Source organism: Sphaerodactylus townsendi, linkage group LG06 (genome assembly GCF_021028975.2).
Source record: "Sphaerodactylus townsendi isolate TG3544 linkage group LG06, MPM_Stown_v2.3, whole genome shotgun sequence".
In the NCBI taxonomy this organism is placed as follows: Eukaryota; Metazoa; Chordata; class Lepidosauria; order Squamata; family Sphaerodactylidae; genus Sphaerodactylus; species Sphaerodactylus townsendi.
The window spans coordinates 96,877,721-96,896,314 of NC_059430.1; the positions used below are offsets into that span (position 1 = coordinate 96,877,721).

An 18,594-nucleotide genomic window follows, 5' to 3' on the forward strand; every position below is an offset into this window, starting at 1 on the left:
GGCGGTGGCGCGGAGCCGCTTTCTTCTCTGGGGGGTGGCGGCGGCGCGGAGGCCGCTTTCTTCTCGGGGGGGGGGGCGGCGGCGGCGCGGAGGCCGCTTTCTTCTCTCCCCCCGTCGGGACGGCGGCACGGCGGCAGTCTCTGCGCGGGGGAAGGGGGCGGAATCCCACGCTGCCCAGGAAGGGGCGTGGAGCCGCACCACAGGCTCTAAAGAGCCGTTTGCGGCTCGCGAGCCGCAGGTTCCCGACCCCTGGAATAGACTGAGAAAGCATTTAATTGTTAGGTTGCTTCCCAAATCCTCATAGGTGTTCATCCACCTACGGGGAAAAAACCCCCATCACTGTAGCCCATTCCATCTGGCTTTAGTCTGGGCGATGGGAAGGAGAAGGTACTGGTGGTTTTAGTCTGCCACCTCAATTAGAATATGTACAACAACTCTGCCAGTTATCATCAACAACATTCAACTCTATGGGCCATACCATCTTGCAGAAACATTTGGAGGTAGGTATCAAGAATAAGGATTCTAGCCAGAATTGATTATGGCAAGTCTCAGAAGACTGAAGTTGGAGACCCTCTGTCATTGAACATGCCACACCCTTCCTGTATAGGTGACAAGCCAATTTATGTTCACCTGCAGAGACTTATTGAACCAATAGGTTTCCGGAATGCACTCCAGGACCTGATGTCTCCCAGTGATTCATTAGATGGGCTGTTAGAGGTTGGAACAGCTAGCTCTCTGCAACCATGGATGAGATTGTACCCTGTGCCCTCTATGCCCTTGTGCCGGGCCAAACCAGCTGCGATGTACAACCTGAAGCTGAGAAGGAAAAAAGGGGAGCTAACATGATTAGAATGAAGGAGGATTTGTGACGAAGAGGCAAGAACATCTTATAGGACGCTTATGAAATCATATGAGATGGCAGTGAAAACAGGAAAAGGATTATTGTGCTTTCTGTCGCATTGTAAGGCAAGACTAGCTACTGTTTGCTTCCCCCCTCCCTTTTGTCACTGCCACCACTTGGGTAAAACCCAGCCCCCCTCTCTCAAGCATGATTATCCAAAGTGAACCTCACAAGGGTTCTATAGCATGCCAAGGAGCCAGACTGGTGGGTAAGAATTTCTGCAAACTCTCTCAAGTTAAACAAAACTTTATTTCTACAAAATGCAAATATTTGTCCCCCTCCCAGATCCAACACTATTGCTGGACAAGCAAGTTAATGAAGTTTCAAAAAGAGATCTTCTACCTGCTTTTTTAGCCTGGACAATGGCCCCCTATCTTGACTCAGACCCTGACCTTATAGCCTAGGCTAGCCTGAACTTGTCAGATCTCAAAAACTACACAGGGTTGACTCTGACATTTATCCGTTATTAATTTCCAAGGTCATTTGGATAACGTATACCTCAAAAAATTACTTGCAGGTGATAATCCGTGACTTAGAGGCAGATGCCAAATTTAGTGCATTTGTATATAAAGCATGCAGAGGATTTAATACTAAATGTAGTAAAGATTCATTTTAAAATCTCAATTCAATTTTTTAGATGTATGCTATAGGTTTTATTGAGGGAAATTGTTTTTAAACCTGTTTTTTGATGAATTTCCTGAAACTTCCTGATTGTATATTTTTATACTGGTCTATGACTGCAGTTGACTGACTGACTGACTGACCTTGGCATGTATTATTTGGATTGGAGGCAAGATTTATGACATGAGGGTTGTGACATGAGGGACAGGCAATGGCAAACCAATGCCTCTTGCCTTGAAAACTCCATTAGGGGTTGCCATAAGTCAGATGTGACTTGATGGAGAGAAAAAAACTTGACTCTACTGACCTGGCCATGAAGGTCCATATTGTGGTTATCTTAAGGCTAGACTACTGTAAAGCACTAGATATGGGTCTACCTTTAAAGACAACATGGTAACTCCAGTTAGTAACTGTTGGGCACCAGCAGGACATGCTCATCACACCCATTTTGCAGACATTCCATTGAATACCAATCAGTTGCCAACTTCAAGGTATTCATTATTACCTCAAAAGCTCTTAAGAGCCTTGGACCTACTTATTGCAAGACCAGCTTTCTTACTATGCTGCATCATGACAGCTTCTCTCCTCTGAGCCAAGCCTTCTAAAGAGCCCATCCTATAAATGCATAAGATCAGCAGCTGCCCATTCTTGTGCATTCTCAGTGGAATGGCCTGTCTGGGGAGGCTAGGACGCCTTATACAGATCTGTCTTTCTGTAGAATGTGCAAAACCAAAATGTCCTTAACCCTTACCCAACCGCTGTGGACTTCATTTCCCCTGAAGACAAGAGAACATTCCAATGTCCTGATATTTATGGTAAATGGAATTTGATCCAAGCCAGCCATCTCTCTTAAGAGAGAGCCCATGCAAAGCTCCATCTCTGATGCCGGAGGCTACTTACCAGTCAGAGCTAAATAAAATATAGTTCCTGCTCTATCACACCCTTAGCAATGGCTCTGAACTTCCCTGGCAAATAGGTAATCTGGTCGCGCTGGATTGTGCTTTGTCCAAAAGTGATCAAGCCTGCCAGGATGGTCCAATTTGGAATGGAAATGAATGGGTCATTCTAATATAAATCCTCAGGTCCAAGATGCCAGACCCTCGATGTAGCACTTTTGAGTCCTAGTAAGGTTTTAGGTTTCTGCCACAGTTCAAGAAGGCATTTTTGAAAAAAGAGTTTAGAACTGTAGTAAAATGAACAGCTCAGGAGGCCACCTTTATAATAGAACACTCCACTGTAGTGATTACTGTAGATAACCCACACTTTTCCTTACCTTTTAATCCATTTTTTATATTATTTACTAGCAGGATACCCATGCTTTGCTACACATACTTCATCACAGCCTCTCTATGAATTTCGGGGTGACATTCAGCATACTTCTTTACAGCCTGTTTGTGAACTTTGGGTGACATGCAGCATATTTCCTCACAGCCTGTCTGTGGACTGATGGGTTGGTTTTCACATATTTTGCAGCAGCTTCCTGTAGTTGTCTTTTTCTAATGCAATGTGTAAATTGCTTTCTGCGTTTAATTCCTCTTCTCCCTTTAGCGGTTTCAGCAGAAGGAACAGGTTCGTATACGTTGAGGAGGGTGGTGTTAGAATGCATTTGGCGCACCATTGGATCAATCATGCTTGTTTTTTTGGTGGGCAGTAGCAGAACTTGTCGATGCGACAAATGGAGTTAGAGCTTCAAAGTGCCCTTCATTAAAATGTCCTGTGAAACGAAGCTATGTATATAAATGAGAAATACCACTCACTGACTGACTGAGTGAGTCATCAGAAGAACTCAGAAACCATTGAAAATACCATGTTGAAGGACATGAAACTCATTGTGTTTAACTGTCACCCTTAGAATGTTCGTACAGATGGCCAGAGTTGAACAGTAAATATCTGTCAAGTGGAAGTGAATATTTTGGAAAATCCTTTCTTAGCGAGCACCTGAAGCACATAACGAACCGGTGTGCCAAATTTCAACTTTGTAGGTTCTTTTGATGAGTCAGTCAGTCAGTGGTATTTCGCGTTTATATATATAGATAGCTTACCTGTGTTAAGTCAATTGTTGTTTGCATTGATTCCCAATTCTGTATTCCTGCTGTCTTATTGCACAGTTTATCTTCTTTAATCCATCTTGAGTCTTTACATTAAAGTGATCTGTCAATTGAAGCAAATTATATACATATATATTAAATTGCTGTTCTGAGTTTGAAGATTTTAAGGAGAGACAGTATGGAGTAGTGGTTAGAGTCTCCAACTAATATCTGGGTGACTGAGGAGTGAACCCCATGGAAGCTTGCTGGGTGACCATGGGCTAGTCACTCTCAGCCCTATCTGCCTCACACAGTTGTGAAGAGAAAAGAATGATGTGAACTCCTTTGGGGTCTCCACTGGAGAGAGAAGTGAGGTATAAATGGAGAGAAAGAGAAAGACAAGAGCCATTTCAGGAACTTCTCTCTTCCTGCAGTAGCATATATGAGATTGTATCTACTCACAGGTCAGCTTTTGGTGAAAATCTTGCTATTCTGCTGTTTTTAGCAGGGTATTCACATGTTGCAATTGTCCGTTGTACCTGTTTAATTGTGTGTTGTACCTGTTTAATAGGTAGGGTGTTGTGTGGTTTCCAGGCTGTATGGCTGTGTTCTAGTAGCATTTTCTCCTGACGTTTTGCCTGCATCTGTGGCTGGCATCTTCAGAGGACATTTAATAGGTATTTTCCCATGCAAGGCACAGCTGTATAAATGCGGAATATTTGGGGAGGATCAGTGTGTTTAGGGTTCAGTCTGTTTTACATTCCACACTTCATTCGGTAAGAAGTTTCCAAACAGGACTGTTTCCTTTTGTGATGAGAACACTGAAAACCTACAGGATGCTGTGGTAGCTGTTTACTAATAAAGTGTACAAGTTGAGATGAGGAGCACGTATACAGGCAGTTCTATTGCAAAAAATGATACTATTCCTATTTCCCAACATCTTAGGAATGTTTCCAGCAACAACAAGCCTTTTACAGTAAGCTCCACAGTCAGATTCTTTCTTCACTCAGTCACAATTGAACTCCAAACACTTCTTTTTCAATTAATCATTAATTCATTTTTTTTGTTTCAGCCTCCTCCCAGCCCAAATGTATGCAGTATGATGGATCACACACGGGAGCAGCTTGGCATAGCCACCACCTATCATAAGACATATCATCTGTCACAGAAAACTAAAGTTGGGCTGGGCTGTTCTGCATAGACCAAAAACGTGTTTGCAACACCTCCTTGCAGTTTTCAAGGAAAGCTATCAAAAGGAATGTTGATGGGTAACACATGCCATAATCTTCCATGACAACCATTTGGCTCGAGTGGTTCTTAAAGACAGGAGAGGGGAAATTGCCTCTATTAATTAGGAGCAGTGGTGAGAGGTTGCACATTCATCCTAGCGTGGTGATAACCCTGCATGAGACCTGTCCCTGCTCACTTCCAAACAAGGAAAGAGGAAATGAGATAGCAGAATACATTAGAAGCAGAAGGCTGTGGCAAGATGTTAGCGTGCTCTATAGTAACATAATCCTGCAAACTCAGATTTCGTATGAAAGAACAGAATTGTTATCTGTTGCAATATTTATTCAGAATCAAATTTTAAATATCATTATCAGACAACGTTAAAACGATTAATTTGCTTTAACAGTACAGAAGCCGAGCTATCTGAAGTTGTAGCTAAATTTCTTTTGAAAGTCTTGTGGGGTTAGAAAAATACCTCAGGTTTTGCTAAGCTTAGCCTTGTATTTCATTTTGTCACTTTGTCTTTTCTTCTTTTGAAAATGCCTAATAAAGGTTACTGAACTGAACTGCAATATTTATTGTATGTATCATCTTGCTTTTCACTCCACTGTCTTCTACCTTTTTGTAGTCCACTTGCTGTACTGTTCATGGTTCGTTATGCCTAAAACAGGAATGAAATCACTGTTGATGCCTTTCATGAGGCAAGCTGTCGGAAAACGTTTTGCAAGCTTTTGAGCTCACCAGAGCTCTCCGTTGGTCTGTATGTTAAAGTCTACAAATATACACAAGGATAGAAGGCAGATTTCTTAGTCCATGATCTGTCATGCCTTTGACAGTTTTCTGGCTGCATTGTTTTCTAATTCTGTAATCCTGGCCTTATTTCATTGTTCACAGGATGTCTTACACTGTGCGACTGAGTTGTTTTAATGTTTTGTAATCCGTCTTGAGTTAGAAAAATAAACTGTAAATGTAGTCAATAAATAGTAGGATGTTACAGTTCTGGCCTGGATAGCCCAGGCTAGCCCTACCACTTTATTAATATACAATGATGTATTAATGAGGGAGGGGGACACACATGCATCTAGCGCTTTCAAAAACTGGCTGGCAGGTGAGGTAAGTCTGTTGACATGTCCATTGGTTATTTCAGTTGCAAAGCCAAACTCATCCTGTAGTTGTGGGATACGTTGCAACTTCCATGTTTTGTTCCATGCATCCTCGTCCACTCTTATCACCTTTTATCCCTATCAGCTTCTCAAGACAATTCTTTTTTCACCTCCATTTTATGCAGGTGTAAATGCTCCTTCCACACCTACAGGTAAAGCCAGGAGTAAACAGCCACTTCCATTCACGTTGAGAGCAAGCCAAGCAATATTTTTAAAGTAAGTAAGTAAAGCTCTTATTGGCATATATAGGATGACCCAGTAATACTTATAAAATACACATAAGACACACAGTGGCTCAAAACACATTTCTTCAGCTAAAAAGCTCAATTGACAAATGTAAAATATCCATAGCAATTAAATAAATTAGTATAATATTGCTAACCATTTAAAAATTAATATCCGTCTTGACTTGCATCTATTACATTTAGCAGAAATTTCACTACATGCTGATACACAGTGGGATCAAGGTTGTTCAGGACTAAAGGAATCTTAAGAGCATCAGTTGGTTATATAGAAGTGAGGTGAGGGTGGGTTGGATCATTCTAACTTTAGCAAATCTTGCACAGTGAAAGAGGGTGTGATCGAGTGTCTCAATCTGGCCCAAATTGCATGGATATAGTCTCCTTTTTCTATTTGTTGATATCTGCCATAGAGAAGCATGGAGGGCATTAAATTTAATTGGGCCAACGTTATAATTGGCTATATGTCCTTGTCTAGAGGAATGAGGAGGGTTAAGGGAGAACACGTTTTCCTCGCAGGAGATATCATGTCACGGTATTCCTGTTCTAACAGCGTAGTTTTCAAGCAGCTATATGCCTCGGATAGAGCAATATTGACTGTGTGCATACTGTGAAGTTCCCAGTTTGCTGATTTTTTCATGTATCCATAACTTCCATCTTCATTCCTGCTGTCTGGCATAGAGAAAAACCAGAAGGCCATGAATTGCAGCAGTGTCAGACCTGATCTGACCCGGCTGGCTTTCTACCAGAACTAAGGGATGATCTGGATTTCATCCCAGTTGCAAAGCCAGGTCCATCCACAGACACACTTCAGCTAGACAAACTGGTATTTGGTGAACATCTTCACAGCCCCCTGAGCACAAAAACAGGGTCTTCTGTATGGCTCAATCAGCAGTACTTTTCTACCAGTGCTTATTATTACATGCTTCTTGGATTCACAACCTTTTCTGAATCAGGCCAAAGCTTATTATGCACCAAAAGTTTGCTGGTAGAGCAAAAGTCTTGGGACTCCCATGGCTTTAGTAGTTGTGTAGAAAAGAAGAGTGTTGGAAGCTGAGCTTGTAATGTAGGGCTGAAAATACACCAGAAGAAGAAGAGTTTGGATTTATACCGCCCTTTCTCTCCCCACAAAGGGACTTAGAAACTCCTTCCTTCCTCTCCCCACACTTTGTGAGGTACATGGGGGCTGAGAGAGTTCTGAAGAATCGTGACTAGCCCAAGGTCACCTAGCAGGCGTTGTGTGTAGGAGCAGGGAAATAAATCCAGTTCATCAGATAAGGGTCTGCGGTGGGATTCAAATAATTTAACAACCAGTTCCGGTGGTGGGGTTCAAATAATTTAACAGCTGGTTGTTTACAAGCACCATTTTAACAACCGGTTCTGCCAAAGTGGTGTGAACCTGCTGAATCCCACCACTGGGTCTGCCCCTCAGGTGGAGGTGTGGGGAATCAAACCCACTTCTCCAGGTTGTAGTCTACCTGCTCTTAACCACTACACCACACTATGCTCTTCTAACAGCTTCTAACAACACGGTACACTCTTCTAACAACTATTCAAAGGTACAAGTGGAATCTGCTTCTGAGAAATATAAATAGGCTGCCAGAGCAACTATATATATGGAGAGAGAGAGAGCCTGGACAGACCACTAGCTTTGATTGTCTCTCTAGATTGGACACTCTCTGATTGACTAAAGTTCTTGCCTCCCTGCAATGCTGAAAAGCCCTCTAGATCACTGCAGCAGTTCTGTCCCTGGCTTCCCCAGACTCTGGATTGGGCTGCCCTACGCCTATAATTTGTAAGATCATTTCTAATGCCTTAAAAAAAAAGAGGGACAACCACAGCTCTACCCCAGTCTTCAGGTATCAATCCAGTCTTATCTATAAATGTAAAAAGGAAGTTTTTCCTGATGCTTACATTTGTACTTGCATTGCATAATTACTGTCTTTCAAATAGAAAACTGGAAGCAGATTTGCAGTTTTAAGTGGCATCTTCAGAGGAAGAAGGTTTTTACCTGATTTATGGTTGCTGCAATGAAATCTTACAAGTGCTTTTGTGGTACTAATGTGTCTTGTAATTTCCCTGCCTTATTCACTAGGCGGCATATTTAATGGGTAAATTTGATTCATCTTTCAATGAAACTGGAAAAAACAGGAAATCATACTTATACTTATTCATTGCGTCTATTGTAGATAAACAAATAAATTATAGATTAAAAAAATAAACAGGGAATTTTTGGCATTTTCTTCATTAACTTTAAAATGGAACTTTAATTACATACAGTTCATGTCAATTGTTTTGATGAATTAAAAGGTAAACCAATAATTATCTGAGAATTTTGCATTTTGTGTCATCTTTAGTTTTAAACTGCCCTCTCCCTTCCTGCACTGTGTGAAATCTCTTGCAAAAGAGCTCATTCCATCCAGACCATTGCTCCCTGCATATTTTAAATTTTGCAAGATACTTGTTCTTGGCTATGCTCATTAATATCCCTGAAATACAAATGTTTTGGCCAACCTAATCACTTTGGATTTAGAGGTCACTAGAGTAATATTTCTATCCAGCACCAGACTAATTTGAAGTAGATGACTTCTTTATCTAGCCTGGATTTATGTTTATGTTATGTTACAAATCAAAATAAAAAGACAGGCTAGGGTAGAACAGTCCTTATTTTAAAATAATCTTCAGTCCTGGTTGGTGCAGTTCCAGGAACTGCTTAATCCTTGTATCTCCTATATCTTTGCATGTCAAACAAAAGGGAAACACCATTAACTGCAGCTTTCTCAATCACTGGCCCTTTCCCCACTTACTGTTTGCTGCGCGCTACTCTCCCCAAATAGCGTGTGGTCCAGCGGCGCTCCCCACGAGTCTGGGCAGCAACAACGCAGCCGCCCCGACTCTGCCGCTCTCACGTCCCCTCAGGGCGTGTCATTTCTGGCGCTGAAGAAACGGCACCTTCTGACTGCCCCGCACAGAAATCACTCGCGCTGAGAGTAGCGCGCCGCAAACGGTAAGTGGGGAAAGGCCCGCTGTAACAAAGAAATGGGGAAAACTGAAAAAATGTCCTTTTCCCTCTCCTGCTGGTCCTCACTCAATTTAAAGCATTTGCGGCTGCTTGATTATTATTTTTGTTGTGACTTTCTGTGACTGTGACTTTTTCTCCAATGCAGATTCAAAATTTTCCTCCATTTCATCCTCACAATAACTGTATGAGGTAGATTAGGCTGAGAGAATATGTGACTGGCCCTAGGGCATCTAGCAAGCTTCCATGGATCTCTCTGATCTTAGTCTAACACTCTGACCCCTATAAAACCTATTACCTAATAGACTTTGTAATAACAAAACTTCCCTCTTCATGTAGTAACTGTGTTGCACATGTATTAGGCAGGTAGATTAGGCAGAGCACTGGAACTGTCCCTACTGGATGTACACTTGGGAAATGTGCAAAATGGCCCTTAAATGGTCCCGACCTCTTATCCCTTCTCTTCTAGCCCTAGTTATAGTCTTCTGCAGATGTAGCCCGGAACAGCTTGAGCCTGAGACAGAAAATCCAGATCCCTTTTCACCCACTGTGGTAAAAATGCAATCAAATAGTTGATTTTTTTCTTCTTTTTTCTTGTGTCTAGCCCTGACTGCTGAGCTCAAGAATGTTTTCTTAACTAGCACTGTATTTATAACAAAGACTTGCTTCCACGCTAGTCATTAGTTAGGAATGAACATCACACAATTTTTGCATACATCCAACTTTGCAATCCATACAACTTTTGAGGTGTCCAATATTTCATTACCAAATATCAACCCAACAGAAGAGAGTTTTAAGTAGCTTTATTTACAAAGAAAGGGGAGCTGTCCCCACATGGGCAGACTTTGCTAAAACAGTGTATCTGCAGCACGTTTATTCCCTTCTCACGAATTCACCACACCCTCTCTGTTCCCCCGTTGGCTAAGGATACTTAGAGTCACAACTTTCCAGTCTGCCTATTTAGATGTTCCTCCTTAATATGCAGCCTCCTCCCGTATACTTCCTGTATGTTCATTATAATACAGTTTGTCATCAGAGCAGGAGGAGGTTAATATGTACTAGCCTGTTAAGCATGCTCAATATGTACCATCTGATACAAGCCTTGCTCTTCAGTCTAGTCGTCCAGTGGTCTTATCTTGTCCTGCCGCAAGCATCCTCCTTTATGACTCATCTCCTCATTCCTAGTAGAGAACACGTTTCTCGTTTATCATGCTTTGTTGGCAACTGATTATATTTAAGTATTTTCCATGTTTTTTTTTGCTTTGTCCAGTCCTCTGAATCCTCCCCCTCCCCCCATCCTTGAAAGCTTGGTGGGGGGAATGCAGACACAGCTTACTTTGTAAGGTTACCATTGGGAAGTTCTGGGAAATTTGGGGTAGATCCTGGGAAGGGCAACATTTGGGGAGAGAGGGAGTCCAGCAAGGATGTGATACCATAGATTCACTCTCCAAAGCTGTCATTTCCTCCAACAGAACCTGCCTCTTTTCCTCTCTGCAGTCAGAATAGTTGTTCATTAACTTTGTTGTTTTCAGGATTGCAGTCCTGCATTGGGACTGCAAAGGAATATAGGAATGCCACTGCTGGACAAGTGAATGGACAGGAAGCAGCTTAGCAACAGAAACTACTCAGAAAGAACAGGACAAAGGGGAAACTACTAGTAAAAGAGGCAGTGACAGGGAGAAGTGGGACTCAGGGTGATTAGGAGTATTTATTTAAAACATTTATCCTTTGCAGAACTCAAAGTGTTTTACAATATAAATAAAATGAGTATAAAAACACACATGCAATGTGAAAACTTCTCAGCTGGAATGGGGGTACAGCTGAGCTTTTGGGGGAAATGTTGTACCCATAGTTGCCGGCTGTGAATCGGGAAAATCCTGGAGAATGGGATGTGAATCTTGGAGAGGGCAGTATTTGGTAAAGGGTAAACCTCAGCAAAGTATAATTTCTGCCCACCTATAACAATCCCAAAATGTTTTCAATCCTGCCCTTTACCATGATGTTTGTCTGTACTCACCCCCCTTGAAACGGTTCATGATCACTGTGAGATGTTTTTCCCATCCTTTTTTCTTTTTTGTTATTTGTAGAATTGATGCTTCAGTGCTTCCTACTGGGGTTCTCTGTAGCTACATGTATTTGTTGGGTTTAAAGATTTAAACACACACATACACACACACCCCGGGGGATAAAATGTTTCCAGACTGGAAAACATTTTCAGGACTAAAGGGTGTGGGGGGGGCGGGGGGGGGACAATGCAGAACTCCACAAACGAAATGTTTTATTTCCTGCCTGAAAATGTTTTCAAAGGTTTGTGCGGAAAGGGCAATTTTCTCCAGGGAACCAGTTGCTGTATCCTGGAGATCAGTTGTAGTTCAAGGCGATCATCAGGCCCCACCTGGAGGATGGCAACCCACCATTTTTATTCTGCTTCCAGACAATTGTGGAAAGCTTACTCTGGAGCAACACTAAAGAATCACAGCATGTAAGCAATCGTGATCATATTTAATACGCTATTTCTGTCAATTCTTATGAATGTTGGAACATGTTTGGCCTTTGCAGTGACTAGAACATTTCCCAGGCATGTGCTGAAATGATTTAAAGTATGGATTTCTAGAGTAACTATTTTTGGCTCCAGTGAAGGTGGCAGATTTGCTTTTACTGTGGCCCACAAATGCTCTTGAGATCTGTGTGGGATCTGTGGAATAAAAGAAACGTCTGTTCACAAGGAATGATCTCACCTGGGCTGAGAACCAAGAACAGAATTTCCAGTCTCTGAGACTGGAAAAAGATAGCGGTGAAAATCAAACCACTGGTCACAGGCTAAGCAGTTTGACTGTGGATCAGTAGGCCCAGGTTCAAATTTATGCTTTGCCATCAAACTTCACACTCTCTCAGCCTTAACTTCAAAACTCTTCCTAAGAGGTGGCATGCAAGGGGAGGGAGGGAGGGGAGGGAGGGGAGGGATGGAAGGAATGAGAAGTGGCATACAAGGGAGGGAGAGGGGGCTGGCATCTGGACATGGCCCACCCACTCTAATGGAGGGAGGGGAGGGAGGGTGGCATGCAAGGGAGGAAGTGGAGGGGAGGGATCTGGACATGGCCCACTTGGCATCTGGCCCACCCGGCATCTGGATATGGCCCATTCATCCTAACAGAGGGACGGGAGAGGAGAGAGGGGAGGGGAGGGAGGGGAGGGGTGGCAGGGAAGGGGAGGGAGGGGTGGCATGCAAGGGAGGGAGGGGGAGGGGACCCAGCATCTGGACATAGCCCACCCACCCTAACAGAGGGAGGGGAGGGAGGGGATGGCATGCAAGGGAAGGTGAGGGAGGAGTAGCATGCAAGGTCCCCTCCCTTGCATGCCACCCCTCACTCCCTCAGTCCCCTCCCTCAGTCCCCTTCTTCTGCATGGCACCCCTCTCCCTCCCTCTGCTAGGGTGGGTGGGCCATATCCAGATGCCGGGCCCCCTCCCTCCCCTCCCTTGCATGCCACCCCTCCCTCCCTCCCCTCCCTCCGCTAGGGTGGGTGGGTCATGCCCAGATGCCGGGTCCCCTCTCCTTCCCTCCCTTGCATGCCACCCCTCACTCCCTCCCCTCCCATGCATGCCACCCCTCCCTCCCCCTCCCTCCGCTAGGGTGGGTGGGCCATGCCCAGATGCCGGGTCCCCTCCCCTTCCCTCCCTTGCATGCCACCCCTCACTCCCTCCCCTTGCATTTCCAAATCACATGAGAATGTCAGTGTTGAGATTCCTTATTCTAGCGCCAAATGGTCCGCAACACAACGAAACAGAAAGTGCCAGAAGTTTGTTACCGGTCAGAAGGTACTGTAAAGCCAGACACTGAGGTTTATTCAGAAGGTCAAACAGCCTCTGTAAAATTCTCTTTCTTTCAGCCACACCATATTGTCCTTGAAAAATCTGTGATTATTGTTTGAAGCATGTCTTATTCCAATAATCTGTGTTTTCTTGTGGGGAATGTGGGTGTTGCAATAATTCCACCCAACGGATTAATTTGGAGGCATCTGTCCACAATTTGGTGGCATCTGTCCACAATTTGTCCACAGATAATTTTTTTAAGTCATTTTGGGACACAAACAAGGAATCATGCAGCTCCAATACTTCTCTGTGCTCCTGCATCACCAGAGATGTGGGTTGAAAGAGATCCAGAGCACTCCTGGCCTTTGAATTCAGATAGCATCAGGTGACTGATCCTGTGCCACTGAAGAACATCTCAGAAATGTGTTACTTAATCCAGACAATTTCTTGGTGAAGGAAGAATTGGGGGTACAATTCTGTGACACACTGTAGGTGTAGGTCTGAAACTATATAATTCCTATCCCCACCCCACCTTTTCTGTAGCAGTCCCTGCTGGGAGAAGGAAACTATGGCCCACTTTCCTTAAGCCCCGCGCTACTCTCCTAAAGTAGCGCGAGGTTCAGCTGCCCTCCCCACTTCAGGGGCGGCGAGAACGCAGCCCCCCCGACGCTGCTTCTGTTGCGCCCCCTCGACGTGTGGAATTTCTGGCGCCTTTTCAAATGGCGCCTTTTTGCGGGGTCGTGGGGAAGCCGGGGCGCGCACCAGGAATTGTGCGCGCCGGGAATTGCCCGCAGCAACCCTCGGGCAAAGGTGAGTGGGGAAAGGGCCTATGATATTTCCGCAACTGCTGAATACATTTTTTTCCAATGTCAAAATTTAGATTGTAAGTCCATTGGGGCCAAAAAGAGCCTTCTTCTTACTTTGTACAGTGCCATGCATGTTTTTGGCACCACATAACAAACAAGAGGCAGAGCCAATGTGTTATTCATGAAAGAAACAAAAATTACTCCCACTCCACTTCCCAAGCTCTTCCCTCCCAAGGCTTCACCCCCAAATTCTCCAGGTATTTCCTAACCAGGCAAGGTTTAGTTTTGTGTCTTCAGTGCAGGGGCTTGAGATTTATAGGACCAGATACACGTATTAAAGAAGTTTGGATTTTTACCTCACCTTTCTCTCCTGTAAGGAGTCTCAAAGTGGCTTACCAGCTCCTCTGCCTTCCTCTCCCTACAACAGACACCGGAGCGGAGAGAGTTCTGAGGAACTGTGACTAGCTCAATGTCACCCAGCAGGCTTCATGGGGAGAGATGGGGAATCAAACCCAGTTCTCCAGGTTAGCGCCCACCGCTCTTAACTGCTACACCATTCTGGAATCCCCAGAACATTAATATCCAGGTTTCCTTAGTGATATGCACAAGACAGTAATAAGAACTGAAGAAATTATAAACTTGCATGAACGCATAAAACAGATGGAACACAGCCATAAATTTTACTGGAACAAGTGTGCTCTGAATGACCTTTCCAGAACAGAACACTATTTTTTTCTAAAACAAGTCTTGGTTTGTTTTGTTTTAAAACATGTTTGTGATTTTTTTTTTTAAAAAAAGATACTTAATGAGAGCGGTATGGAGATTGGTTGCAAACATGTCTTGTGTTACACGTAAGAAAACCAGATAACAAGAAATGCTGAGAACTTGAATGGTGTAGTGATTGGAATGAGTGTCAGATTTAGGACACAAGTGTCAAACTCGTGGTCCTCCAGATGTTCATGAACTACAATTCCCATCAGCCCTTGCCAATGCTCATGTTGGGAGGGACTGATGGGAATTGTAATTCATGAACATCTGGAGGGCCGCGAGTTTGACACCCCTGATTTAGGAGATGCAGGTTCAGATCCGCACTCTGCCATGGAAGCTTGCTGGGTGACCTTGGACCAGTCACACCTACTCTCTGCTTCACTCGCCTCACAGGGTTATCATGAGGGTAAAATGGAGAAGAGGTGAATGATGCAAGGTGGTTTTGGTCCCCCTTGGAGAGAAAGGCAGGATACAAATGAACTAAATAAGTAATGTACACTTTAGGATGGCATAATGTAATAACCAGGACTGCAGCCTTGTCCACCCTCACTGAGACAAAGGCCCATTGAAAACAATGGGACTTGCGTCCAACTGTAGGAGTGTAGGATCAAGCTCGAAATGGTGGAGTTTTCAACCATGAAGTTGCAGGTTTCAGCCATTGGCTTTGTAGGGTAGTCTTATGCAGGGCTCTTGTAAGTATTGAAGTAGTAAACATTAATTGCTGTGAAATTCACTCTATAAATAGGACAAACAGGATAGTTCTGTGTAAATGCTGCAAATTCTCGGGAGCACAAAGTACAGAAGAAATAAAGCTAGCTGCGAATTGCTATCTGTTATGACTGGGCAGATATGTCGGCAGTGCCTGTTGAACTATCAAAAGTCAGTGGCCTGACAGCACTTTGGCTTCATTCATGACTAGGTAAACTGGTATAAACTATGAAAAGGACTGAAAGTTGCCAAACACAAAAAGAAGTAAAACAAGTTGTCCCATTTACACAAGTGGTAGAATTTTGTTTTCTTTGGGGCAGAATTTGGATTGCCTAGACACAGACGTTTTGGAAGGAGGGAAAGGGTGATTAGTACTTAACACAACACAACACGTTCCTTCTTGTATAACAGTGCTAAATGTAATTTAATTCTTTTATGACCCAAATGCAAAAGCTCATTCCCTCTTTTCCCAGGATTTCTTTCCACGTTCTTTCTTTAGTACTGAAGTGCAATGTTCTTGTGCAGCCAAATCCTACGAGTGCTGACTTTGGGAACAGAAACTCTGCTTCCTTCTCCTGCCATCCAGCCTGCCAAACATAAGGACTGTGCCAGAGGAAAGCAGAAAGACCCCAGCACTTGAGAGTGTGGAGTGCACATTCTTGGAGCCTAATTATCTCATCAGAAGTAGTGCTTGACTCAGTCAGCAGAGACAAGCATCTTTAAAGGAAGCTGGGCTAAGTTCCAAAAACCTGCATGGGATGAGAGGGGGAGGACTCATCAGGATGGGGGGGGGCTGGCAGTGGAGGTTGTGGGAGGGTTTAAAAATCATAATAATCATAAAACTTCCTGCAGTTATCAGGAGGACATGAGCCAGAGATGGGGAAAGCACTGGAAGGGGATTTGGTGTGTGCAGATACTGAATTCCTGGAAGCCTGAAGTCCTAATTCAAGAACCGTGTGAAACCAGACGTTGGCAAAGGGAGCTGCAGGTCATTGTGTGGGACTGAAGTTCTGAAATAGACTAGCAAGTGCTGAAATATGAGGTGTCGAGGAGATTTGGCATACTTCTTGCTGGCAGCCTGGGCAACAATGGATCCAGCAATGCTAGGGCGAGCATTCCACACGAAAGGGAAGGATGCTGCAGAAAGGGTCCAGCACCAGGTGCAACATGGCTCCTGCACTTACACATTCCTGCTGCCTGAGGTTGGGAGCTGCCATCCTCCTGCTGCCGAATACAAGGTCTCAAACTCACTCCAAAGGGACACTCCGTCCCTAACTGAGACTAAGTGGACAGCAAAGAGGCTTCAACAGCTGGAAAGCATTCTGGAGAACAACACCCAATGGCTGCAGAAGGTAAGACCTGGGGCTTGCCTAACAGGGGCGGGAGGATCCTTCTGGTCACTAAACTGCCACTAAGGAATAGGATCTATGGAATAGGATCTGCAGGAAAAGATACCACTTTGATCTGCCAGTTTGTATTGCCCCAGTGCAGCATTGGGGAGACCCTGTATGTGTTATGTGCACACAGAGACCCAGAAAGAAAGGATGCCTTTGGGAAAAGCACAGAACCCTCACTGAAGTCAAAGAGAACTTAATGAGAGTGGAGAGTTAATAGCAGACTGTGCATAAGATTGAAGGTCTCAGGTGGACAGCATGGATACGTCTCAGGCATGGTGTAGATGGTAGTAGTTGTAGCTGCGTAATAGCTACCGGTAGGAGACTAGTGTGAATTTTGCTTCTGCCATCAACTCAGTAGTCTGAAGCAAGCCACTCCTCCTCATCCTCTGCCCCTCATTTGCACCGTGGGGATTGACCCACCCACCTTTGCAGGTTTGTTTTTGCCAAATGCAGGTGCTATCTATACATATTCTCCAAGAGTATCAACAACCAAAACAACAGCAGCTACAAATGAGAAGCGAGATTTTCCTGTAGCTGATCCTTTGGAGGCAAGAAATGAATTTTCTTTTTCAGAACAGGCAGTTTGTATGTGTGTTTAACATCTGCACTTGGGAAAAATAACACAACCTGAAATAGATTCATACCATGAAAGCACCCTGTGGGTGAGTGTGGTCAATGCTGATAAATGATGTCATGTTTTGTTTCGTGTTTTGTCTTCCTTCCAAAAAAGGAACAGAGTTCAGAAAATGAAAAAAAAAACTTAATTAAAAATCCAATGTGGTGTGGTGGTCAGAATGTTGGACTAAGTTTTGGGAGATTAGGTTCAGAACTCTATTCTGGCATAAAACTTGGTGAGGGACTTTGAGTCAACCCAAGATATGTATATATCAGCTCCTTGGAGTAAGGACGGGAAAACACATAAAAGGGGTAGCTAAGAAAAAGTGAAAACATTACAGCAGCGGCTTTTACTTTTTTTAATGCATCTAATTGAAAACATGGAAATAAGCAGGAGATTATAACTTTCAGAGAAGGGTACCTGTCTGCAGTAATTTCTTCAGGAAGTTGCTTCCACGTTAAGTGTGTTCAGAGGCACAGGTCCATTAAAAACTCCCAGAAAGTAATTAATTAATTATCATTTATATCATGCTTTTCTCCTCAGTGGGGCCCCAAAACAGTTTATATCATTCTCCCCTCTCATGGCAACCCTTGTGTGGTAAGTTAGGCTGGGAGTGTGTGATAGGTTAGATCAGGATCTCCTGCCAGTATGCTCTGTCCTTGACAGCAATGTCAAGAGGGCAAATGATGGGGAGACCTGTGGCCCCGTGACGCAGGAATGCCACTTCAGGCTAGGAACCCAGAAATGATATTGCAGTGTTGCTTGGGACTTTAGGAATTCCCTGATCTCTGTATTTTTTACCATAGGGTTTTGGGGAAATCCTAGAGCTTTGTACATGGTTACTTCTGTTATGAAGTTGGAACTGATTTTGCAATGATATCTTTTCACATTAACCATTACACCACAGCAACTTAGAAGCCATACATCCTACAACTACTTGTTTTATGCTAGGGAAGGAGAGAGTTAGGGTCACCAAAACTGCAAAACGAAATATGCTTTTTCTCCCCCCACCCCCACCCCAAGAGACCAATTTGAATCCTTCTAAATGCTAAAACAATACTTTTATACAATGGTAACAAATCAGTAAATGAAATGCATTCTCAAAAATATCACTCTTTTTGGTTCTGCTTCCATCAGTCTTCCTCCATCCCAACCACCAATATTCCTCCTCTGTCTATGTGTTTACCTGAAAATAAGACAGTGTCTTATATTAATTTTTGCTCCCCAAGATGCGCTATGTCTTATTTTCAGGGGATGTCTTATTTTTCCGCTCCACAGCTGCATTCTC

At 43.7% G+C, this 18,594-nt stretch overlaps 1 protein-coding gene across 11 annotated transcripts in view; it reads left to right on the plus strand.

Annotated features, from left to right (window-relative positions):
- LOC125434267 (angiopoietin-2-like) overlaps positions 1 to 18,594 on the plus strand; it is a 52,043-nt gene that overhangs the window by 917 nt on the left and 32,532 nt on the right. For 6 of the 11 annotated variants that reach the window (XM_048499409.1, XM_048499418.1, XM_048499415.1 and 3 more), the window contains exons 2-5: positions 4,622 to 4,817; positions 6,068 to 6,158; positions 11,635 to 11,682; positions 15,767 to 16,645. In XM_048499409.1, the coding sequence (XP_048355366.1) occupies positions 16,331 to 16,645 (315 nt within the window). In that variant the 5' untranslated portion in view covers positions 4,622 to 4,817; positions 6,068 to 6,158; positions 11,635 to 11,682; positions 15,767 to 16,330. Of the gene's footprint in view, positions 1 to 154; positions 501 to 4,621; positions 4,818 to 5,352; positions 6,159 to 11,507; positions 11,683 to 14,274; positions 16,646 to 18,594 lie in introns of those variants that run through there. The other 5 variants (XM_048499412.1, XM_048499413.1, XM_048499410.1 and 2 more) reach the window with 5 other exon arrangements.